The 25118-nt window shown below is 38.3% G+C and overlaps 3 protein-coding genes across 4 annotated transcripts; 1 reads left to right on the top strand and 2 right to left on the bottom strand.

Annotated features, from left to right (window-relative positions):
* The first annotated feature begins 380 nt into the window (after positions 1-380).
* On the top strand, positions 381-857 carry LOC147557582 (uncharacterized). The gene has a single exon (XM_086658895.1). It carries the CDS (start codon positions 381-383, stop codon positions 855-857), a length of 477 nt encoding a protein of 158 aa, XP_086515021.1.
* Positions 858-6547: 5690 nt separating this feature from the next.
* On the bottom strand, positions 6548-10260 carry LOC147557583 (phosphoglycerate kinase, chloroplastic-like). Its single transcript, XM_086658391.1, has 6 exons — positions 9455-10260; positions 8921-8998; positions 8533-8793; positions 7855-8172; positions 7553-7711; positions 6548-6935 (listed from the first exon to the last, which is right to left on the bottom strand). Exons 1-6 carry the CDS (start codon positions 9908-9910, stop codon positions 6726-6728), a joined length of 1482 nt encoding a protein of 493 aa, XP_086514517.1. The 5' UTR covers positions 9911-10260; the 3' UTR covers positions 6548-6725.
* A 6556-nt stretch (positions 10261-16816) lies between these two features.
* Positions 16817-23969, bottom strand: CPN60ALPHA2 (TCP-1/cpn60 chaperonin family protein). Of its 2 annotated transcripts, none has more exons than XM_086658392.1 (9): positions 23576-23969; positions 23296-23467; positions 22308-22429; positions 22012-22219; positions 21496-21641; positions 20040-20346; positions 19439-19689; positions 17942-18142; positions 16817-17683 (listed from the first exon to the last, which is right to left on the bottom strand). In XM_086658392.1, exons 1-9 carry the CDS (start codon positions 23639-23641, stop codon positions 17396-17398), a joined length of 1761 nt encoding a protein of 586 aa, XP_086514518.1. In that variant the 5' UTR covers positions 23642-23969; the 3' UTR covers positions 16817-17395. The 2 variants fall into 2 exon arrangements, with proteins under 2 accessions (XP_086514518.1, XP_086514519.1); XM_086658393.1 differs by having other exon boundaries at positions 22308-22442; positions 23576-23942.
* Between the last annotated feature and the right edge of the window lie 1149 nt (positions 23970-25118).

Consider the following 25118-nt stretch of genomic DNA (forward strand, 5'->3'; position numbering starts at 1 on the left):
AACGCTTTACCTGTTAAAAACCGTATTGGTAAATATATAGGAAATAACTTGAACTGCCACTTATGCCCCTGCATTGAATCTTTAGAGCACGCACTCCTACACTGCCCTGTTGCAAGAAATATTTGGTTTCACTTTAATATCATAGTTGAAAATGTTAAATCTATCAAGGATTGGATTTTCTCATGGAGTAATGATCAACATAGATGTAATAATAAAAACAAATCTCATTTCGCTACTATTCTGTGGATAATTTGGAAATCTAGATGTGACAGCTGTTTCAAGAATGTGAAGGCGGACACCAGAGAAATCATTAACACGATCAATAGTTATCCGGAGAAGCAGATAGAGATCTCCATTTCAAAAAAGATGAAGGATGAAAAATGGAGACCCCCGAACGACTCATTCTGAAGATTAATGTAGATGCCTCTTTCACTTCAATCAATACCTCTATAGGAACTGGACTTGTAGTCCATGACTCTGAGTCTAAATTCATAGAAGCGGCAGCTTATGTTTCCAGGGCAAGAAATAGTGAAGAAAGTGAAGCAATCGCCATACTCAACGGTCTCAGATGGGCAATTGATCGAAAATATCAAAAGGTCATCATTGAAAGCGACAAGCAAAGCTTCATTAAGCATATCCAAGATCATCGACAAGCTATTACATGGCAATCCAAAATTCATGTACACGACATACGAAAGTTGACCTCAAAGCTCGACAGTATCATATTCCATCATACGAAGAGATCCCAAAACTCCCAAGCTGATCTTCTCGCCAAGTGGGCTAGGCGACAGAATCGTGAGATGAAATGGAAGCATGTTCCTTACTTTCTAGCTAAACTTTATTGTAATGATTCTTAGCTTAATTTTATATATCTCTTTCAACAAAAAAAAAAAAGTTAAGAAAAAATATAAGGGAGCAAAAATAGAAGTCACCATGTGACTTGAACGTGCGTCCCTTGGGTGACCGAACTTACCAACTGAGCTGGTAAGCATTCTATGGCTGGCAAGATGTCTTTGAGAATAATATATTTAATTAACTTAAAACTTTTTTTAGCAAGTGGGCCCCTTTGTGGTGGGGCACAGTGCGGGCATCCACACCCCCACCACACGGCCTGAGTTATCGTGTTTATCACATGTATCGATGTGCCAATATTCTTATAATGACCACTGTAGTCAATATTCGACAAAAAATATATAACTTTTGTTTTAATCTCTTCCATCCATTTAAGTGATTTAAATGGACTTCTATCCAATTTAAACTAATATAGTTTTTTGGTTTAATATCTAGATTTTGTGATTGGTAAAAGGCGATCAATTTGGGCAACACAACTTAATTGAGACTTCAAACTCTTCTGTGAGATATCAATCATGGAAAGAGAATTTCACATAAATTCAATTTTGTTTTTGATGGCTTACCTGCAATGTAGTAACACACGAGCCCGCTACTATACACCCTCTTGCTTTTGTTTTTGAGTCTTTTTTTTTTTTTTGATGAAATAGGCTAGCATTAAAAAACCAAACCATCCGTACAAAGTTCTAACTTGAAGCGGAAATAAAAGAGGGAATTGCATTCTAAATTCTTTTCTGACAATTGTTCCCACCCCATTTTGCTAGAGCACCGGCTTTGGTGTTGCATTCCCCGAGAGCGTAAGTGAAAACTATGTTTGTGAACTGATCCTTGAGTGTCAAAGATTGTTCAATGACTTTTTTGGATTGTCAGTGTAGTCCGTCACTTTTGCTGTTTATGTACTGGACTAAGTTTTGATTGTCGCTCTCTATGTGCACATACTCGATGCGCAGTTGAATGGCCCATAAGATACTATAGATTATAGTGGATTGCCAGACTTTCACATTCTTCTGCATTCTGACCCTGTACCGTGTCCGCTGCTGTTATTATGAAATTTGCTTCTTCATCGTGTATTATACACCCAATTCCCGCTGGTTCTGAGAGTGTCGTGAAAGAAGCGTCTACATTGACTTTAAGGTATGGTGTCGATGGAGGGCTCCATTTGTGTTGCTTTGGTTTTTCTCTGCATTCGTTAGTAATAATCGATTCAATTTTGAGGGGCGTGGTAGAGGTGTTGTTTATCCTCGCTATCATCTGGAGAGGGGTCTGTTTTTTGTCCGTAAAGCAGTTTTCACACCTTGTTTTCCATACGCTTTTGAGTTTGTAAGTTTAGAATAATGATAATATTCCAACTACTGATAGCAGCTATATCATTTCAGATATTAATGATATTCTTATTTCAAAGAACAAGGGTTTTTGAGCTTATCTTCTCAACAGTGCAATTGAGTTTATCCTCATCAATAGTTGGTATTTGAATTTACCTCCTTCGACTTATTATTATGGTTGAAATACTAGCGTCATATTTGTTGTAAGGAAATTAAAATCATAACTTCAATTATATACGAACAAAATAAGTCTTTACGAATCATATTTTTTTTACTAAACTTAACACTAAGTAAGTATTACAATTACTAAAATCATATTATCATATTCTTGGTACTCATATTCTTTTACCACTCTCAAACATTGTCAGAGTGTTGTTAACAAAAATAGTAAGTCCAAGTGAGTAAATTCAATTACCACTTACTGAGAGAGGCAAACTCGATGACCCATTAAGATTGAAGGGGTAAAGTCATAAACCCCAAAGAGAACAAAAAAAAAATTACATCTTTTTAAGACCAGATAATGGTTTTACACTTTCAACCAAAAAAAAAAAGAAACAGATAATGGTCTATTTCTCAATTATCTTGCAAGAAAATTACATAAAAGTGCACCCTGCTGGTTATGTAAGAACTATACTAAAGTTGTATGATGTACTCTTTTGAGGAGAATCAGTATCACGTATTTAGTTGTGAAGAAAGTATACCCACATCCTATTTATATCAGATATGATTTGATTAGGGTTAATTCTATTTTGGCCCCTTAAAGATGACCAACTCACCAAAATGGACCCTAAAGTTGACCAACTTCCAATTTGACCCCTTTTTTCATTTTTTCGTTTTCTTTTCCGTCAAACGTTAGTGAGTTGTCTTTTTCCTACCACAATTGCCCTTATATTACATCTTATTTGTCAGCCAATTTTTTTGAAGTCCCAAGGTTCATTAATGCTTTTCAAATCAAATTCAACTTTTTTCCAATTCTCAAAATATTTTTTTCCCTTTCTCTTCGCATAAACTCTTTTAAATTCTACCAAAAGCTTTGTCTCCCTTCTCTTCAACCACTCTTCACTAAAATCCCAAAAACTCCATTAACAACACCAAAAATTTTATCAAAATTGCCCCTAAACTCTATCTTCCTTGTTAGTCAAAATTTTTTTACGACATTGAAGTGAAATTTGGGAACATGTCTAAAAGTGGTTTAGTTATACTTGTTCATGCCGTGTTTTTCTTCTATTTATTCACCATTTTGGTGGCTGCCATTGGTGTTCATATTCATGCTTAGTAATTTTTAATTCATGGTGTAAACCAGATTTTGTTCTTCTCTAGAGAGAGAAAGTTATGAATGGAAATCAAAATCTCCCCATGTTTGAGTTTTATTGTCTTTTTGGTTTGTAATTTATTTCAAACAAGCCATCTATGGTTTAATTAGTAGACACTCAATTGAGGGTATTCATTAAAACCAATCAATAACAACAAAACAATAACAAAAACATCAAATTTCCTACAAATTTGAGAAGATGATAAAAAAACAAGAACTTATAATCAAGAGCCCGTATAAAGATGGACTTTACTAGCCAACCAGAAGATACAGATTTGACCAAAGTAAATAAAAGAGTTAATAAAGAAGAAGCACCACTTGTATGGAGTTCCTGAACTCAATTAATCAGTTCTGACCCATTAACTGAAACAACAAGCCTGGGGATAACAAGATGAACAACATAACTGATATGAAGACTGGACCCCAATCTGCATTAAAGCTTAAACTGTGAAATTGAAGCTTAGATTAATAAGATGTTTGTGAAAAATCCAGAATGCTATGTGAAAGAAGAAATTGGAGGGATAATTTTATAGATCGAATACCAATTTGAAAAGTGTTGATTGATTTTGGTGAAGTGGTCTTAAACGATTAACCATAACAAGTCTCATGGAGACGTGAAGAAATACAGTAAAATTTTCGGTGTTGTTAATGGAGGTTTTGGGATTTTAATGGAGTTTTTGGGATTTTAATGGAGAGTGGTTGAAGAGAAGGGAGACAAAACTTTTGGTAGAAATTAAAAGAGTTGATGTGAAGAGAGAAAAAAAGTATTTTGAGAATTGAAAAAAAGTTGATTTGATTTGAAAAGCATTAATGAACCTTGGGACTTAAAAAAAATTGGTTAACAAAGAAGATGTAATATAGGGGCAATTGTGGTATGAAAAGACAACTCACTAACGTTTGACGGAAAAGAAAACGAAAAAATGAAAAAGAGGGCCAAATTGGAAGTTGGTCATCTTTAGGGGGCCATTTTGGTGAGTTGGTCATCTTTAGGGGGCCAAAATAGAATTAACCCATTTGATTATGAGGGGTTGGGCAAAAGGCCCAAAATCAGCCCAACAATATGTATCAGGCCCACTGCAGATGAAGAATGAGGGGGAGGTCCAAAAAAGTCAGGCTAGGGGTGGAATTTCCGAAACACCCTTCTTCTTTTTGAAATTTACGAAACGACCATCGAAAAATTCCCGGGAAACTCGAAAATTTCTGACAAATAATCTGACACGCCTCCCATCAGACTGTGTACTTTCCATAAATTCACAAAATTGCCACCGAAAAATTCCCGGGAAATGCAAATTTTTTTGAAAAATAGTCTGACGCACCTGACATTAAACCTTTTACTTTCCACGAATTTACAGAATTGCCATTACAAAATTTACCAACTTGCCATTTTCGTTCTTTTTTCCAGATTTATTTCTTATTTCTTTTTTATTTTCTCCCACACATATTTCTCTCTCCAATCTCAACAAATTTCGTTTTTTTTTTTCCAGATTTATTTCTGATCTCTTTCCAATCTCAAAAAATTTCTTCATTTTTGGTAGTATTTCATTGATTTGTATAAAGAAATTTTCTTGTGTACCGGGAACTATTTAGTGTGCTGGTCATTTTTTAGATATGTACTACACATTTTTGTACTGGGAATTTTCTTGTGTACCGGGAATTGTTCTGTGTACAAGTCATTTGGTTATGTACTAGAAATTTTTGTAGTGGGAATTTTCTTGTGTACCGGGAATTGTTCTATGTACTGGCCATTTGGTTTAGTACTGGACACTTTTGAACTGGGAATTTTCTCCTGTACCGGAAATGGTTTTGTGCACTGGACATTTGGTTATGTACTTTGATGTTTTTAGAGATGAAGAAGATAAAATGTGAAACAAATAAGAGTGATGAAGAAGAAAAATAAGAACATAAAACTTTTAGAGAGAGAAAGACAGAAAACTTTAATGTTTTTAGAGATTGAAAGAGATGAAGAAGATAAAATGTGAAACAAAATAAGAATGATGAACGCCCAAAAATGAGAACATAAAACTTTTAGGGAGAGTAAGAACAATAAATTGATGTTTTTAGAGATTGAAAGAGATGAAGAAAATAAAATGTGAAACAAAAAAGAATGATGAACATCCAAAAATAAGAAAATAAAACTTTTAGAGAGAGAAAGAAAAGAAAATTTATGTTTTTAGAGATTGAAAGAGATGAAGAAGATAAAATGTGAAAAACAAAATAAGAATGATAAAGAAGATTTTTGGATGTATAAATAAGAAGAAAGAAGGAGTTGAAACAAAATATAATGGGAGGGATCCAAAAAAATTGGCTGAAATTTCGTCAAAAAATGACGCCATTTTTGAATTTTCAGAAAATCTGAATGTTTCTCTGACATGACGTCATGTACGGGGAATTAATTGCTTCGCTGTCGTCCGTCAGATTGTCAGAAAACACAGAACTTTCCCGTGGAGGGGTAAAAGAGGGATAAATAAAATAAAAACCAGAAAACTGTGAGCTGTCCTGACAATTTGGACTGGGTTCTAATTTTTTTTTTGGGCTGGGGGTAATGCTTATTTACCCTCCATTTTTTGGGCCTCTCACTCAAAAATCCTTTGATTATATCATACAAGCATACCATACTTGTATCAAAAAGCTTGATTGAAGAACTAGAAAGGAAAAAGTGAAGCTTGATTATATCAGAGCTAGATCAAGTGAAGAAAGTGAAGCTATAGCAATCCTTCATGGTCTCAAGTGGGCCATATCAAACAGCCACCATTCGGTTATCATCGAAAGTGACAATAGTAATCTCATAGCGCATCTGAAAGACAGTAACCATCAGGTGCAATGGCAGTCCAATATCCACATTCGAGAGATTAAAGGCATACAACGAGAGATAAGAAGCGTCATTTTCAACTACTCAAACAGGAAGTTAAATATCCAAGCAGACAAGTTGGCTAAATGGGCGAGAAGGAAGAATAGTACAAAGATTTGGAAGAATGTACCGTTTATGTTAATTTCTTTATACTGTAATCGCACGTTAAGAGCTTAATAGATACTACTTTCAACAAAAAAAAAAAAAAAGAAGAACTAGAAAGGAAAAGGCAGGAGTCATTTCATTAAAAGGGGTCCTCATCAAATACAAAATCTACAAATTTCAAGTTCATGCTCCCATCACATAATCTTTCTTTCTCTTCATTCAATATTGCAATTGCAAGCAAAATAAACAAGAAAATTAGACAAGGAGACACATCAAATTAAATAAAAACTTAAACAGCAACAGGTATGGCTTCATCAAGGGCAAGAACACCAGGAAGCTCTTTCCCTTCTAATAATTCCAAACTCGCACCTCCTCCAGTCGATATGTGGCTCATTACATCAGCTACTCCTACTTTCTCTACCGCAGCAACTGAATCTCCACCTCCGATGATCGTTGTCACTCCAGTTTTGCTAAGGTCTGCTAACTTATTTGCAATTGCCTACAACCATGGCCATAGGATTAGTTAACTACTTAACTTAAGAAACAGTAGTTCAAGCTATTTGAGACAATGGGCCCATAATTCTAACTTATTTTATGTTTGACTCAAATAGATCCAAAATCAGTCTGTGTCAGTCATTAGGATGAGTAAGACACAAAAATTGTGAAACCAAACTCGAGTTCACACAGATATCGAGTCAGAATTCAGATCTGAACTCAAAAAAAGAAAAACACATAATGCATTCATGATTTTAGAGCAGAAGTGCATATACCAAATAGCGCAAGAATATATATCTAGTGGTATACCGAAGAAGATACTACTGTATATCTGTATTTGTCTAAGCATATTCGGTGAACACCTATTGTGGTGGTGATAGTTGATACCCATCAACTTATTTGCTTTATTTTGATCCACAAATTCTATCCTTTCATACTTGTTCATTTTGTTCCCTTTTTACGACCATCCGTACCAAATAGCCTCTATATAATGTGGTTGGCTAATTCGATACACAGGCACTGAATCGTGAAAGTAAGAAACATATTTAGGCGTAATACTTCAACATACAGATGGCAAAGTTGCAAATATACCATATTAAATAATCACAGTTTTAAACATACCTCTGTTCCAGCGGCGAATTTTTCAAACTCGAACACTCCCATAGGTCCGTTCCAAATTACGGTTTTGGTAGTGTCAAGAGCATCATTGAATGTCTTAATGGAATCCGGGCCAATATCCAAACCCATCCAACCATCTGGGATCTCAGATGCTGGCACAATCTGTATAATATATAAAGATTAGTTAAATTTCATTTTTTAGCCTTTAAGTTGATTCGAAGTACCGACCAACTTAAGTAATTGAGTTTATTTTTGCAAATATTGTAAATCAGAGAGCAGAAGCTGATTGGCTTAAGGAGACAAACCTTGCTGTTTGCGTCAGGAGCAAACTTATCGGCAATAACTACATCAGTAGGTAATAGAAGAGAGACACCCTTTGCTTTAGCCTTCTCGAGGAGTGAAGTTGCAAGGCTAAGCTTGTCTTCTTCGACGAGAGAAGAACCCACTGAGAGCCCCTGGGCCTTGTAGAATGTGAAGATCATTCCTCCACCCAAGAGAAGGATATCACACTTTTCTAACAATGACTCGATCACACCAATCTTAGATGAGACCTTTGAGCCACCAACAATGGCAGCAAATGGCCGTTTTGGGCTTGAAACTGCCCCAACGAGATAGTCAAGTTCCTAACACAAGAAACAAATTCAAGTAGAATTAAGTAGATATCTATTTTCAAAAGAGATTAGGAATAAACGAAGAGTTCCAAAGTCCACACTGACATGATAAGTTACCACTTAAAGTACTTTTCATAGACTAATTTGCCATTTTTCCTGACACCTGTACCAGTGTCATATACGCTCACATTACCAATATTACAAAAAAGTTATTTTGTTCTATCGTATAAAAGTTAGAAATAATCAAGATTCAAGATAGCACTTATCCCTTTGAATTTCATAAACAAGGAGGCAAGTACACCCTATCCACTTCCACTAATAATGACGCGGATATAACTCCAAATTGATAAAGCAAGTACTTAAAATCCTCACCTTCTGCAAGAGGAAACCAGCGACCGAAGGCTTTAAGAATTTGGTAACTCCTTCAGTTGAAGCGTGAGCTCTGTGTGCAGTTCCAAATGCATCATTAACATAGAGATCAGCAACGGAAGCAAGCTTCTTTGCGAACTCAGGGTCATTTTTCTCCTCTTCCTTGTAAAATCTCACATTCTCAAGAAGAAGAACACCACCTTCAGGAAGTGACGCAACCAACTTCTCAACGTCTGGGCCAATACAATCATCAGCCTTCACAACCTGTTTCAGTTCTCACCACATAAACCGTATCTCAGCTTCCATATACAAAATCACAGCTTTATCATCTACCAAAAATTCAAAACAAGAAAATCTAGAAAAATAAATAAAGAGGAAACAAGAAATATACTTCGATTCCGAGAAGCTCAGACAATCTAGGAACAAGAGGAGCCAAGCTGAATTTTGGAGTTACACCCTTCGGCCGTCCCTGGGAACCAAGAAACAACAATTCAGCTCTTAAAAAGTCATAATATATCGATCTTTCTTAGACATACATAAACATTTTAAGAACAAAAATGATCAAAACCACCGAAAATCTTGGCCCGTTTTGGATCAAAATCGGTCATCAATCATCAGCCAGGATTTTCCACTATCTTAAAAAGAGATGTTGAACTTGACCCAATTTCGGCCCAAAAATCCGCTTTGACTTTCGGCTGCTCTATCATTGTTGTTTTAATGAATGCAGAAGAAAACCCATTATAGCTAGGAACTTGACAAGTTCAGATCTTAGGAAACTGTTATTGATTATACTAGAATAATATCTAAAATTCATAATTGACTATCAAATGAAATCAAATTCAGAAATTTAAAATTAGTTCTAATCAAGGAATCAATAAGAAACAAAAGAACTAGATTTAAAAAAAGTGGGTTCAAGGGCACAAACCAAATGAGTGGAAAGAATGACTTTAGCACCATTAGCGATCAAATGTTTAATGGTTGGAATAGCAGCTCGAATCCTGGTATCATCAGTGATATTTTGATTGTCATCTAAAGGTACATTAAGATCAGCTCTCACAAAAACCTTCTTACCCTTTAATTCAGAAGCAGATAAATCCCCAACACTCTTCTTTGCCATTGATACAACACCTCTAACTCCTTTCCCATTTACTGCTGATTTTGAAACTTTTAGAGAGAGAAGATGATCAACCACTACTGAACCAGCAAAACCCAGACGCCTAATTGTAGGAGTACGGAATCCATTGCTGATTCGAAGGCAAGGGGTAGTAGAGAGAGATGCTGCCACTTGAAGTGATGAACGGGTGCGGGTGTTTTTGGTGGAAGAAAAAGATGTGGGGAGGAGAGAGAAAGAAGTGGGTGATGATGATGTTGCGGAAGCCATTGTGTTGTTTGATAGCCTGTTCTTAGAGAGAGAAAGAGCAGAGATGTGTGGGGAATAGGGAGTGATCTAGAGAGAGAGAGAGAAAAAAGGGAAGAGAAGTTGAGAAGATATTTGTGGATGTGGGAAGAGAAATTGATTGGTTATTGTTGTGGATTTCCTTATCGTTGAGCTAAGGTTGAGATGTTCTATGTTTTCTGTGTGTTGCTTATGGAGTTATGGGTGCTCTCTCTCTCTCTCTCTATCTCTCAACCCTTTTGGTGACACAAAATGGTAACCAAAATGATATGATTCGAAAAACCCAAAATTATATGATTGGTGCTTTTGATACTAGTACCCAAAATTACATGATCAAGAAAACCCAAAATTATACTCCATCCTAAATTATATCATTCGTGATTTCAATTATTCTCGTACACGAAACATGTTGAAAGACAGAGTTTCTACTTAGAATCTGCCTAGTGATTTTTGCTTTTTTTTTTTTTTTGTTGAAAATACAAAACCGGACCAAAGAATTACAAGTTCAGATCATCAATCATGGTATCCAAAGATCTCCACATCTTGCTGACTTTGTGCTTCCTACTCCACTTTGCAAGAGCGTCTGCTTTGTCATTTGTTTTCCTTGGGCCAAACTGGAATTGGATATGCTCGAAGTGGTGTATGCGATCCCTGATTTGTTCTATATTGTGTTTTGACTGCCAGTTAATAGTGTTACTGCCGTCCTGTATCTTTGTAATCAAGTTTTTGTTGTCGCTTTCGATAATAATGTGGTTCAGGCGAAGCTCCTCCGCCCATATGACCGCGGTCAGGATAGCCATACTTTCACATTCTTCCGCTGTCTGTCCCCTGATGCTGTCTGCTCTGGCCACCATGAACTCGCCCTTTGCATCGTGAATGATGTTTCCGATACCTGCTGGGACTGAGAAAGTCTTGAAAGAGGCATCAACATTAATTTTGAGGAAAGGAGGTGGGGGTGGCAGCCATTGAGGCTTGACTGCGTTGCTTTTAGCTATCTGTTGCAATGGTAGTTTTGTGGCATAACTTTGAATCTGTTGGATAAGTTGCATAGGTTTGATTGTTTTCTTCCCGAAACAGGAATCGCATCTCGCTTTCCAGATAAACCACATTATTTTTGCAAATTTTTCCATCGTCTCGTTTTCCAGCGTGGACCAACTCAAGATCCACTCAGTCACCGATTCAATACCGTCAGTTCTAATGTTATAGTGGAACCAGATTGCCCTGGCTAAGTTGCACCGAATAAGTACGTGCGTTGCTGTTTCCCTTTCGTTGCAGAAGGTGCAGCCAAAGTTGTTGCCAATGAAAGATCCTATTTTGTCTTTAACCGGGAGACTGTTGGTGCAGCATTTCCATAAGAACAGTTTGATTCTGGGAACCGTCCTGATGTTCCAAATGAAAGCCCATTCCTTTGTTTCGGGTGTGCTTGTACCCGATCTCAGGTGTCTGTACATAGATTTTATAGTGAATTGACCAGAGTCAGTAAGAGTCCATACCTGTTCATCCTCCGCTGTTGGGTGGAGGTTGATGCTAAGAATTGCATTGCATGTCTCGTCATCAAAGTATCTCTGGAGAAGGTCCGTTTTCCAAGTATGATTATCAATTAATTGGTCCACCGTGATTAGCGGGCAGTTATTGTGGTTTGGAAGAGGCGGCACATGTTGGGGAATCCAGAAATCCCGCCAAATATTGATGTTGGTACCTTGGTTGACATCCCAGAAGATAAGTGACGATAGTTTGCCGATGGGGTCTGCCAAGGATTTCCAGACCCAAGAATGATTCTGTTTTGGGGGGAGGGGTTGTGCTGATTTTGGGAAGTATTTAGCTTTGAGGAGTTGAGCCCAAGGCGCCAGCGGGGATTTGAGAAGGCGCCATCCCAGTTTGCATAGGAACGCTTCATTATCAAGGGCTGGCATTCTGAGGCCAAGACCTCCAAATTTGCGAGGATTACAGATTGCATTCCAGTTGATAGTGTGAATGGTTTTTTCTTTTCCCCACCAGAATGACCGTTGGATGGTCTCTATGCGTTTGCTGATGCCTTTGGGGATGGCAAAGCATTGCATCTGATATCGGGGAACCGCCGCGGTAATAGACGAGATGACTACTGTGCGGCCTGCTTGGGAGAGGAGGTTGGTTTGCCACTTTGACAGTTTATTCTGAATTTGAGCCACCAGCGGCTCGAAAGTTTGCTGTTTCTTGGCCCCTATGAACAGTTTCGTGCCCAGATACTTGTCTAAATTTGAGGCTTGGTGGACTTTGAGGGATTTGGTAATGATACGTTTGAATTTGGGGTGGGTGTTTTTTGAGAAGAAAATGGTGGATTTGTTGTAGTTTATGATTTGACCCGATTCCGACCCAAAAACCGAAAGGATGGTGATCAGGTTGTTGATGTTGTCTAGAGTGTTCCTACCAAAAATGATACAGTCATCAGCAAACAGCAAATGGTTGATGATAAAGGTGGACCTCGGGGTGGAGAAACCGATAAATTTGTGTGGACTGTCCGGGGAATCAAGCAGACGACTCAGGCCTTCCATGGCCAAGGCGAACAGGAAGGGCGAGAGAGGGTCGCCTTGTCGTAAACCTCTGGTCACATTGAAAGATGGACCTGGTCTACCATTAACCAAGACCGCCATCGTGGAGGTAGATATACATGCATGAATCATACGAATCCACCTAGTGTCATACCCCAAGTTAACCATTATGTCCTCCAGATAGTGCCATTCTACTCGATCAAAGGCTTTGGACATATCCAATTTCAGGCCAAAGAAACCTTTCGAACCTCGTTTATTCTTGAAAGAGTGGATGATTTCCTGGCTAATGATAATGTTGTCCGTGATTTGTCGCCCCGGGACATAGGCGGCTTGAACAGGGGAGATGATGTCTGGAAGTGTGGATTTCAGACGGTTGGCCAGGATTTTGGTGATGATTTTGTATGTTGTGTTGAGAAGACTGATGGGTCTGTAGTCAGCTGTGGATTGGGGAGCTTTGGTTTTCGGAATGAGGCAAATATGAGTATGGTTGGTAGTGGGAGGGAGAGTGGCGGTAAGGAAAAAGGTTTTGATCATCTGGAGGACGTCAGTTTTGACTGTATCCCAGTTGGATTGGTAGAAGAAAGGAGGGAAACCATCCGGTCCTGGGGCAGCTTCGGGCTTTAAAGAGAAAATGGACGTTCGGATTTCCTCCTCATTGGGGGCCTGAATGAGGTAAGTGTTCTGCGAGGCGGATATTTGGGTGGTGAACAGAGATTTGATAATGCCAGTGTCGTTGAGTGGTGAAGTGGTGGATATGTTTTTAATGGTGGTAGTGAAGAGATTGGAAATTTCCGGAATATCCGAGCACCATGAGTTATCGTCTCTTAAGATGGATGATATGTGGTTTTTCCGGTTTCTGGTGATTGCTTTGGCGTGAAAAAATTTTGTGTTTCTGTCGCCCAGCTGGATGTGAGCCACTCTGGATTTTTCCTTCCAGATGCTCTCTTGAAAGTTATAGGCCTCCTCAAGCTGGGCCGTGAGTTTAAGGAGATGCTCAGGGGTGGTCGAGGATTGGAGGAGGGTAGTAAGTTGTTTGATTTTCTGTTCAATGTGCCCGAAGACATTTTTATTCCATTGAGACAGTTTGATGGCTAGATGGTTGAGCTTTTGTTGGATCACGCGGTGGGCCGGGAGCCAGTTTTCCATGATGAAGTTTTGGCAATCTGGATGGGACATCCAAGTTCTGAGAAATTTGAAGGGTTTGGCACTTAGATGCGAAGGGGGGTGGGTGGAAAGTAAAATAGGAAGGTGGTCTGATCCCACCCCCGGAAGGTGTGTAATGCGAGTAGACGGATAAATGGAGATCCAATCCAAATTTGCTAGAGCTCTGTCAAGACGTTCTTGAATCAGGGTTCCGTGGAATTGCCGATTGGACCAAGTGAATTGATGACCACTGAACCCTAAGTCATGAAGACCCATCTCGTGAATATTTGAAACAATCTTTCTGGCCATGAGAGGAATAGGTTTGGGGGGGCCGCTTTTTTCGGAGGGATGCATAATGGTATTCAGATCACCGATTACTAACCAAGGCGAGTGAAGTTCCTCAGAGATGTTTCGAATGGCTTCCCAGGGTTTGAGCTTGTCTTTGTTATAGGGGCACCCATAGAAACCCGTGAGCAATAATTGTTCATTTTGATTATCCAAGTTAATAGACGCATGGATCATGTGTTGAGTTGTCTGTAGAACCGTAAGATCGATATCTGACTTCCAGAAAAGAGCAAGACCTCCCGCTTTGTTAATCGGTTCTACTGTAACTTTTTTGAAGGTTTTGTGAAGATTGAGCAGTTTGTCGATGTTCATGTTCATGCATTTGGTTTCTGAGAGAAAAATAACATCCGGATTTTGTTCTTTTAGAAGCGTCCAGAGGTGTTTCCTGTTGAGGAAGCTTCCACACCCCCGGACGTTCCAGGCCAGAATGGCCAGAGGGCTCGGGTTCGGGTTATTGGATTTGGGTAAAACCGGGTCTCGGCCAGAGGACAGGCTTGCTGAAGCCATTCCTACACACACCCAGGCCCAGAAGAGAGAAACAAAAAACAAAAAAGCACCAACACTAAAAACAGAAAGAAACTACTAGCAACGGCCCAAAGCAAAACAAACCGAGAGAGGGCCCTCTACTAACTAAAGGCGCCCTCGCCGAACACACCCCAAACAGGGGACCAACCAAGCCTGGTGCACTTAGCAAGAGAAGCAAAAAGGTGGGGACCGAGCCACCACACTACCACCTACGTGGCCAAACCAACTCTTGCAGGTGCACCAGTGAACAAGAAACAAACTAAACAAACTAGAAAATACAACCGCCAAAACGACAAAACAAACTGAACCAAAAAACAAGAACGAGACTAGACAGGTGGTATAGAGGCGCCGTCCGCCTCACGAGCAATGGTAAGATCAAGGGATTGGTAAAGCATGTTGGATTCATCAAGGAGACTACGGGATTCTGCATCTTCCACCAACCGGGCCCGAAGCCGCGGGGATTGGGTGGATTCATCTGAGGAGCTGATGGACAGATGGGATGAACCTGGTCTGACTCGTTTGCCCCTGGCAGTGATTCTCTGGCTGATCAGGTGGGTGCCTCTAACAGGGGATGGTGGGGGTGCCCTTAAGATTGGTTCTTCCACCTCGAAATTTTGTGGTTCGACATCGTCGTCCTCCATGGGTTCGTAACTTGAGTCGTCTCCTTCGTCTGAATGAGGGACAGGAGCTAGTTCAGGGCAAGGACCGATTGGGTGTTCAATGATTCGACAGGTTTGGCAGATCGCACCCGGAAATTTTTGGTAGCTGATATTGATAGAACACTCCCTATCGGCGAACAGGAAGTTGATGACTGCCAGCAGAGGGGTTCTCACATCATAGAGGAAATGAACTTTGATGACCTTATTGTTGATAAATCCTAAACTCCGAGGTTTGATCTCGATAATTTTGCCCATTCGCTCAAAAATCACATCCAAATCCTCCTTATTTTGAATAGCCAAAGGAAGCTTGTAGAGAGTACACCACATGGGTTCAAAGAAAAGGTCATCCACCTCCTCCTCGAGAGGGAGCACTACTTGTTTAAGCACAAGTAATCTTCCTCGAAGGATCCAGGGACGACCTGCATTAAGAGTGTTGAGGACAAACTGGCTCTTAGGTTTAATGAGGAAAGAATTGATCGGTCCCTCCAACGGCGAGTAGAAGCAATCTCGGAAGAACACCGAGAGGGGGAAAAGCATCCTCCTGATTTGGGCTAGGGAAGTGTTTTCTGGGCAGCACCACCGAGCTACCCAACCCTCCTGAGTTTCTTGAAGATCATGGTTAATGGAAGGTTTTTGGTATCTAAGAGATAGATGACCTCGGGGGGAGATTGCGAAGTGGGTGGCCATTAGGTTAGAGGGTGAAGAAGGTTCTGTAGTGAGAAGAGGAAGGAGAGGAACAGAAGGTATGAGGGTTGGTGGTTGCGGAGAGTAGGGGAGTTTGGAGGGGTATAAAAAGGATCATGACGAGTAGAATCCAAAATAAGGCATGATCGCCATGCATGCTCATGTATTGGCCGACACCTACCACCTGTCTCGTCTTACTCGTCGGACAAGACGAGTGACATCTCGAGAAACAGAAAGACTAAAGGAAGAAGAGAAAACAGAGGAGACTCGAAGACTACCAACGAAAACCGAAACGACAAAAAGAAAACAAACCAAAAAGAGAGAGAGAGGAAGCAGTTAATACTAAGAAGTCGAAAGGGTTTTCGGGTGACTGACCTTGGGTTGCGTACTGTGGCGTGGGTGATGATATCTCGCGTTTATTGCTTCACCTGCATCGATTGACCTCGAGGTGATGCTCCACCAACGAGCGTGATACCTTCTAAAGAGCAGCTCTCCTGCATGCAAGCAATAATGAAGTGGATGGGAGTAGCGCCGGCGACGATTGGGTGGAAAGGCAATCAATCCGACTGTAAAATTTATAGTTCTATGACTAGCTAAAGGAATAGTGAGTTCCCAGGAGGATCTTGAGTGATTCTCAAGGAGGCTTGATACTCAACAGGGGAGAGATTAGGGTTTCTGATGGCTGGATCTGATCTTCGGCAGGAGTGGAAAGGAGAGATAGGGCTGACGTCAGCCGGGAGCTTCTCTCTCCTCAAAAAACTCCTTAAGAGATCTAGACCCAGTATCGCTAAAATGTAAACTGTTGGGTCGGAGAACACAGTTACATGATAAAATTTCGGTTTTGGTGGAAATTTTTGCTGGATAAATATATTTCAGTGAAATATTTCTTCATAGTAACACCCAAAAATAACATTTTTGCTATTGGTAGTCGTAAAGGGTTGATATAAAGAACAAATATGAAAAATGTTAACACATTTTTTAACAGAATTGGCTAGTTTGAGAGGATATCTGCAAACACACATTTATTTTTTTTGAAACTACAAACACACATTTATATCGAGAGCAAGTTGAATAATTTCAACATAAACAGTTATGAAAGGGATAAATTACAAAACTAGGATATAAAATGCAAAAAATGAATAAGGATAGAGAAGTATGTCCTTTACTTCTAACTAAACCAACTACTTCTCACTTCTGAATTCTGTCTATAACTCTTCTATGGTACCCACTGTTAAAATAAAAGAACAAAATTTACCTACTTCTATCATATATCAACTAAAAAACCATGTAAAGTCTGAGCATGAATAAGAGCACTTTTTTTTTTTGAACTTCCTAAGAGCAAGCAATGTGCACTCAATGATGGGGTTCAGTACATCCCAAGCTGTCCGTCTGATCGTACACTGTCGTCAACATTTCAATTTGCGCGGCTACTTATTGGAGCCAAAGTAGAGGAAGAGCGAGTAGCGGAGTTATGATTTAGAGAAAATGGTACCCAGGTAAGAAATTTCTTGACCTTTTTGTAGTTTCTCACCCAGCTTTCATCTACTTAGTTTCTTTCTTCCTTTTTTCAGTTTACTATTCTGCAGCTAAGGACTTATCCCAGGGACAAGAGGAACAGTTGGTTTAGGTTGACTCACTTTCTCAACTAGAGCAGCTTGTGTTAAGAGAAGAACACCGGCAATGGATGCTGCATTTTGAAGTGCACATCTTGAGACCCTACAAGAATCTATAACTCCTGCATCCATAAGATTTTCATACTTATTCGTCATAGCATTATATCCAATTTCCGAATCACAAGTCAGAAGTTTCTCTACGACTGCCGATCCTTCGACTCCCGCATTATTCGCAATACATAATGCTGGAACTAGAAGTGCCTGAAACCCATGAGACAAAGATAAGGAAGAATTTTAATAAACATAGAAGGTTTTTACTCCACTTTCTTCGATGATCTAAAATATAAGACTACTACGAATTCTTGACACAAGGGTTAATTCACTTCAGTGAAAATACTTTCCTTTTTTTTGAAGATGATCGATTCGCCGAGAATAAAATACTTAAAAGAAATAAAATTAACCCCATCAAACAAAAATTATTATTTCAGAAAAGATACAGAGAAGAGATATGAAAAGTACCTTTCTAATAATATCAGCACCAATCCGCTCTTCAGGGTCTTCCATGGAGTCCTTTATATTAGGAATATACTTTGTTAAATGTAAGTAGGTTGCTCCACCTCCAGGACCTATACCTTCTTCCATGGCAGCAAATGTCGAGTTCTTTGCATCCTCGATTCGAAGTTTCCGCTCTTCAAGTTCCACCTCTGTGTGTGCTCCAACCTAAAAACCATGGGCTTCGAAAGTGAGCACAGCAAGACCCTACTTTATAAAATTTACAATATTTGAACTATCTTTACAGTTTACAATAGAGAACGTGAACGGGAAGGAAGAGGAACGCTCTATCATACATGTACTACTTTGATTTTTTTTTTTCTGTTCAACTGAATTTAAACCGAGATATACAGGGCCAACACATAATACTTTTGTTGCTATTACATTCATTAACATTTCATCAATGTGAGCTTCTGCAAGAACACAAGTAAATCAGAATACAAAATAAATTGAGATTGTGGGGAAACTTAACTGGAGAACTGCATGAAATATTAGCAAAAGCAACTATGCTTAGAAAACAATGTATAAAATCTTCAGGCCCTTGCCAGAATATTCTGCAACATGCTAAACCGTGCAAATTGTTCTTAGATTGCTCAATCTGTGTCTATCTATGAAGGTGCAGTAGCAGTGCCCTGGACTTCTTCTGTGCAGGAGAAACATAGCTGGAGTCCTTATTAGTTTTAATCTACTTAACGTGTCCGCCCTCTAGTACAGGTGTGGGGCTGATCATTTAGGTTAGACTCATTCTCCGTTTTCTGTTGTGATAATTTAGGGAGAGAGATAAAGGATGGTTTTTTTTTATTCTTTTATCTCATATAAGAACTGGTATCAGTTTAGTAGATCTCGGGAAGAAGCTAAATCAGATAAATCTGTTCCGTTATTATATTCAGTACTTGGGGTACTCAACCATGGAACAAAAAAGTGGTGAAATTAAAAGGTTGTCTTGCATTTCAGAAATAGCGCCGAAATCCAATTGTTGGCCTAGTAGACCGGATGAACATAGTGAAATAAGTTATGGAATTGAGGGGTTTCCAAGATTGAAGACCAAGGGATTCAAATGGGACACTATAGTGGGTTAAAATATAAAAGAAGGCAAACAAGAAGGTAAAAACAAAATACACCAGATTAACTATGAATGGCCTTTTAGAAAGCATCCAACTATGAGACAATGAGTATGAAAATTAAATGAAAAAATGACAGAGATATGCAATAGTTACAAGTATATTATCATGGTGAACACACTCCTATTTTTATTTGGGCGAAATGTTGTTTGGAATTGGGAGGCGTGGGTTTCGTGAGGAATCCCCTTACCTCCCCCCTTGTATAGTTTCTTCTTTTTTTCTTTCTTTTAATATTAATTCAAAGTTTTCAAAAAAAAAACACACTCCTATTCATATATTATAATTCAGAAGATCATAAACTTGGGTATAACCCACAGAAAGTTTTTAGCCAAAAGTGGCATACCTTGATTACGGCAACACCACCTGAGAGCTTTGCAATCCTTTCAGAAAGCTTCCTCGAAAGATGGGAATTATCCGTTTCACTTAGATCTTTCTTTATCTGTGCTATTCTTGCTTGTATTTCAGCCTTAGTGGTTGGATCGGCAACAATAGTAGTTGAATTACTGGTTATTGTTATCTTTTGGGCAATACCAAGCTGATCAGAAGTTGCTCCTTCCAGTGTCAAACCCAACTCCCCAGCAAGAAAATCAGCACCTATCACAAAATTACGGGCAAAGTAAGTAGTATATTGTTATTACACAGTATAAGGCGTTCAATTAGTCAATAAAAATGTGAACTTCCATGTGTTAGTTCTTATATTGAGACTAGGGTAAAGTTTGTTTTATCTCAATGTCGGATCTAAATCTGATCCACTCGAGGTCTGAATTGACTCGAGCCAGGTTTCAGATTGTTTTTCTTTAACTTGTGATGTCTGTCTCATCTGAATGGCTGATTCAGGTTAATTTTGGGTCCATTTGATTCAGATTCAACCGAGACAGACAACAGACAACAGACAAGAGACAATGATAAAAAGAAAACCACCGAAGAACTTAATGTAGACTTACCGGTCATTAGAGCAATGTCTTGCAGAATAGCCTTCTTTCCTTCATGAAATCCGGGGCACTTGATAGCAGCGACATTAATTATGCCTCGTGATTTGTTTAGTACGAGTGTTGAAAGTACTTCATGTTTGATATCTTCAGCAATGACTAATAGTGGAACTCCTAACTGGGTTATCTTTTCCAGTAAAGGAACAATTTCTTTCATGCTGGTAATCTTTTGATCAGTTACAAGAACTTTAGCATTCTCAAACTCTAGAGTCATTTGATCCGGGTTCGTAAGAAATTTTGGAGACATATAACCCTTGTCTATCTGTAGAGAGAGAAAGAGATCTAAGAAGCATCCAAATACAAAATACGAAAATGAGACCAAATGAAACTGCAATACAGCAGCAGAGGGTAGTAAACCTATAGCTCAGTATTAAGTTGTAAAACATGCTCAATTGTGAAGCCTAACATCAAACTAGACTATTTTGATTGTCTATTTTTCCCAGGAAAATCAGCTAAAATATCTCAATAACTAGAAATTTTTTGTTGCCAGCTTTTTAGGGAAGAAAGTTTTCTCTGAATGTCTGAAGTATTATTTTCCAGAAAAAGAGGGCAAACTGTGTCCCGTGGCCCTCTCTAGAGTCTCTTTTTCCCTGAGTAAATATCTACCCATTTTCCTTCATATCCTCTCCTCGATCACATTTAGTTTTTCAACTCAAGCAGTAATTATAAAGGCTCCTATAAACATCTAAGCTAATTAAGAAGAGATGACAATAAATTGCCCCCTAAATCTTCTGCAAAACATATATAGATAAATAAATAAAAATATATACAACTCAGTTAAAAAGTAATTTCTGCATACTGCAACTATCTTTTTAGTTGTCTGTTACATTGGGAGAATATCACAACATAGACATCCTTATCCAAATGTAACCTGTGTTCTCCGACACTTATTTTTAATATGTTCATTTTAGTTGTGCAATGTACATCTACCAATTTACAGTGAAACCTATTGCCAATGTATAAGTTCTCAAGTAACAGATACGACCTTTATACAAAGTCGAAACCTAACAAAACAACGGGAAATGGAAAATATTAGGAAACATAATATTCCAAATCTGATGGTGGAAACTAGCCAGGAGAAATGTTTGTTTGTCAATCTCTTTTCGTAGCTTTTCCATCTTTATTCTTTACCCAAGTTGCAACCAGACATCCTTTGGTTTCACCTGCTAACTCTCCTTCACAAATCAAAACTAGCGATGGCAGATTCTCTTAGACATTAAACCAAATTTGACCTTAAGGCTTTACATGCAAAAGATAGGTTATGGTCATCAACAGAACCGATAAAGTTGACAAAACTTCCAACAACAATCCAATGGTTGCAGGTGTGCAATTAGTACCACTAACCTAAAGTACTGACCACAGCCCAAAAACTTATCATTTAAGGATTACAAAAGAGTTTGTAATCATATACCTTCATTCCTTCTTCGAACACAATAGAAGTTTCAAAGGATGATGATGCCTCTATGGAGATAACTCCATCCCGCCCGATCTTTTCTATCGCATCAGCAATTAGATTCCCAATGAAGTCATCATTTCCAGCAGAAATCGACGCCACAGCTGGAAAAAGTTATCCATCTTTTTTAAAAATTTACAAGTTCTATATATTTCTCAATTTAAGCTCTGCCTGGTATCTAGGAAAGCTTTCCAAATTTTAACGCCTAAGTTATGCCTTGACGAGCGCTACCAAACGAACCACTTTCTAGTTTACCCATATAAGGTTTGAAAATTTGTGCTTTATACATAGCTACAAATATTCACCCTATTTTGTCACATTCATGTGTGCTAATAAGAAATTGGTACAAGTGATAGCACTCAATAAACTTAGACAACGCTAATGAGATGCCGGAATTTCAAAAACAATCCGCAGGTACCAAACAGAACCTTAATGAATTTCATAAATGGCGTCCCTGTAGATAGAGATTGTCACCTTGTATCTCCTCTCTCCCCTTAACTGGTCTAGATTGAATTTTCAGCAATCTGACCAGTTCTTTCACGGTCTTGTCCATTCCTTTCTTCAGAGGAACAGGATTAGCCCCAGAAGCAACAGCTAGCATCCCATACCTGAGCATCTCTCTGGACAAAATAATAGCAGTAGTTGTGCCATCACCTGCTAAATCATTTGTTTTCTTAGCAACCTGCAGTTGGAAGCAAATCCCACAATTAAAATATTATTAAAGATGAAAATAAATTAATAGAGACCAAAACATTAGACGTTTAAACAACCTCCTGGATAAGCATTGCTCCAGTGTTCTCAATGGCATCAGGAAGTTCAATGGCCTGAGCAATAGTTACTCCATCATTAACTATTTTGAGTGTCCCGGGTCCATCAAGAATTACATTACGTCCTGCATTTTTCAACTAAAATCCAATTTATTAATTCAAATCAAAGAGCAAAGGGAGAACTTGAGACATAACTTCTCCGAATTAAACAGCACCACATAAATAACATTCTGTGGTAACAACATGCGATGTCCATAACTTCCGAATTGAACAGAACTTGAGAGCAAAGGGATGACTATTTGAAATGGTAACAACACGCAATGTCCATAACATCCGTAAAGGCCAAGAGCAGAAAACGGGTCATCAGAAAGAAACCTAAAAAGGCCATGAAACTACATATACATTACTTAGTACCTATACATTACTATTAATTATTAGTACTAAATTTTTTTTTGAAAAATTATTAGTACTAAATCCAAGAACAAACATTACAGTTTCTCTACCTGTAATCCACTCTGATTTAGGCAATGACTCTCATTACTGCCAAAGTTCGACTTCCTTCACAAACTTACAAGATGTCTTGAGTTTGTTCTGATTCAGTCTCATTTTACTCATATGCTTCTGACATTCCTTTGCTTTCATAAGCAACAGCTCACGCGAAAAAATGATCTATTCGTGAAGGATTGTGTGTATAAATAGGACAGACCATATGACTAAAAATAACATTGGACTCTAATTAGACATTCTCTATTCATAAAAGAAGATACCCTTAACCATTCTCTTAAACATCAAACCACTCAAAGCCAAATTTTCAAGACACGAATCAAATGGAAAGAATTGAACAACATGACTTTGTTTTTGGAGGCTGAACAAATGAGATTGTTATTTCAATTGATTATCGAAAAATTAGGAGTTATTTAACAAATCAAAGGTGGGAAATTCTCTTAGTCAATGATTAGAAAATGATTGATGATGATGATGATGATGATACCTTTAGGCCCCAAAGTGACTGAAACAGCATCAGCTAGCTTATCAACACCAGTTTGTAAAGACTTTCTGCAATCTTTATCAAAAGATATCCTCTTTGGCCCAGCTCTGATTCTTGTCATAACATTTCTCTTACTTGAAACCATCCCATTCCCCCATTTTGCTCCTCTGAGATTCTGTAACAATTTACAGTAGAAAATTTCAGATGAAGTTGTCAAGAGAAAAAAATAAAAACTCCATGGAGTTAGAGAGAGAGAGAGAGAGAGAGAGACGTCTTAACTTACAGGAAATGAAGCTATTTGAGAAGAGAATAGAACTGGGGAAGAAGAGAAGAAGAGGGTAGTAGACATCTATCTAGTTAAAAGATAAAATAAAGAGACTTTTAACAGGTAATGATGATAAATGGGGGTTTAAAGATCAAAAAAATCTTCTAAGCCTTTGGTTTCTGAAGAAAACATTGGGAGACTACTCTGTAATGTGAAACTCCGAAACTGAAAACCCTTATTGACGGAGAAGGAGGTGCGGGAACCTGTGAGTTTCGAATTCGTATGGGCGCTAGGGGAAATCGAAGGGAAGAAGAGAAGAAGAAGAAAACGGCCCAAAGGGGTGAGAACACGCCCACGTTATAGTATGCTCATTTTTTGGGCCAGTTACATTTTCACCAATACGTGGACAACCAATTTTCTTATATGGACAACTATTTTTAGGTCTGGAGCGAGTCAACTGTGTTTCACTTAGTTGACTTTGATTTAATAAGAAGACAACTCTATAAAGACTTGAATATTAACCTAATTAATCTAAGGACCATTAACAAATACAATAATTAGAAATAAAAAGCTTAACCTAACTGTTCTTTTCAGTGGACCGGCAAATGATCTTTCAACCAAGAAGTTTTTGATGTTTCGGCGAAATGAGTCATTAAACTCGATAGGATGCTCCTGTTGGCAGAAAGTTTTAAACCTAAAAGTCCTCTCTCGTGCCCTTTTCTTTTTCTTCAACCCATTCGGTTTTAATTGCTTCATGTTTCTGAAAACAAATGATCAAGTTTATTTCACAAGTATAAGAAGGAAGTATTAAGACAAAAAAAAGTTTAGAGAGGGGATCATAATCAGTTCCAACTGGGATATCAATGAACAAGTTATCATATTTCTAGAGAGAGAAAAGGTTTTTAGAGAGAGTGATGTGGTGTTATTGCCTATTGGGAAACTAGAAATCTTCTCATCATCTATTGTTTTCTTAGATAAATTTGTGTACTTTCATAATGAATCATTATCTAATGCTCTACCTCTTGATGTGTTTCGAAACAATAGCCAAACCCTGATTTTCCGTCTTCTTGATGAAGAGGATGTTGATGAAGACGAATCTAAAGTGGGTTTTAATTCTTTGATGAAATTGTTTTGGATTTTATTGTTGTTATTCTTTGATGAATTGAGTTTTGGTTTCGGGGAGAACCCATGAAACAGTAGCAGTGATTGCTTCTGAGTTTTGGTGCGTGAAATTCAGACGTGGGGATCTGCTTGTTGTTTGATAGAAAAAATCTATTTTCTAGAGTTTTTATTTATTTCAAGGGGTTCTAGGGTTCTTAGTGCCATGATGAACAATGTATGTCCAAAGTTTCTCTCTCTATAAATTTGTGGGTGATGAAGAAGAAGAAGTAAAAGAATTAGAATAAAATTACGGTTTATAAAAGAAAAGAGGGAAGACTTTAAATAAAACCTCTAATTCTTAGATGACAAGAGTGAAATTTAATAGAAAGATGTCCCCTTAAAAATTGTTGTCCGTATAAAAATTTTAATTTTTCTAGTTGTCCATATAAGAAAATTGGTT

This window comes from Eschscholzia californica, unplaced genomic scaffold (assembly GCF_041429995.1).
Source record: "Eschscholzia californica isolate CP2 unplaced genomic scaffold, dmEscCali1.0.p SCAF_2, whole genome shotgun sequence".
Classification (NCBI taxonomy): domain Eukaryota; kingdom Viridiplantae; phylum Streptophyta; class Magnoliopsida; order Ranunculales; family Papaveraceae; genus Eschscholzia; species Eschscholzia californica.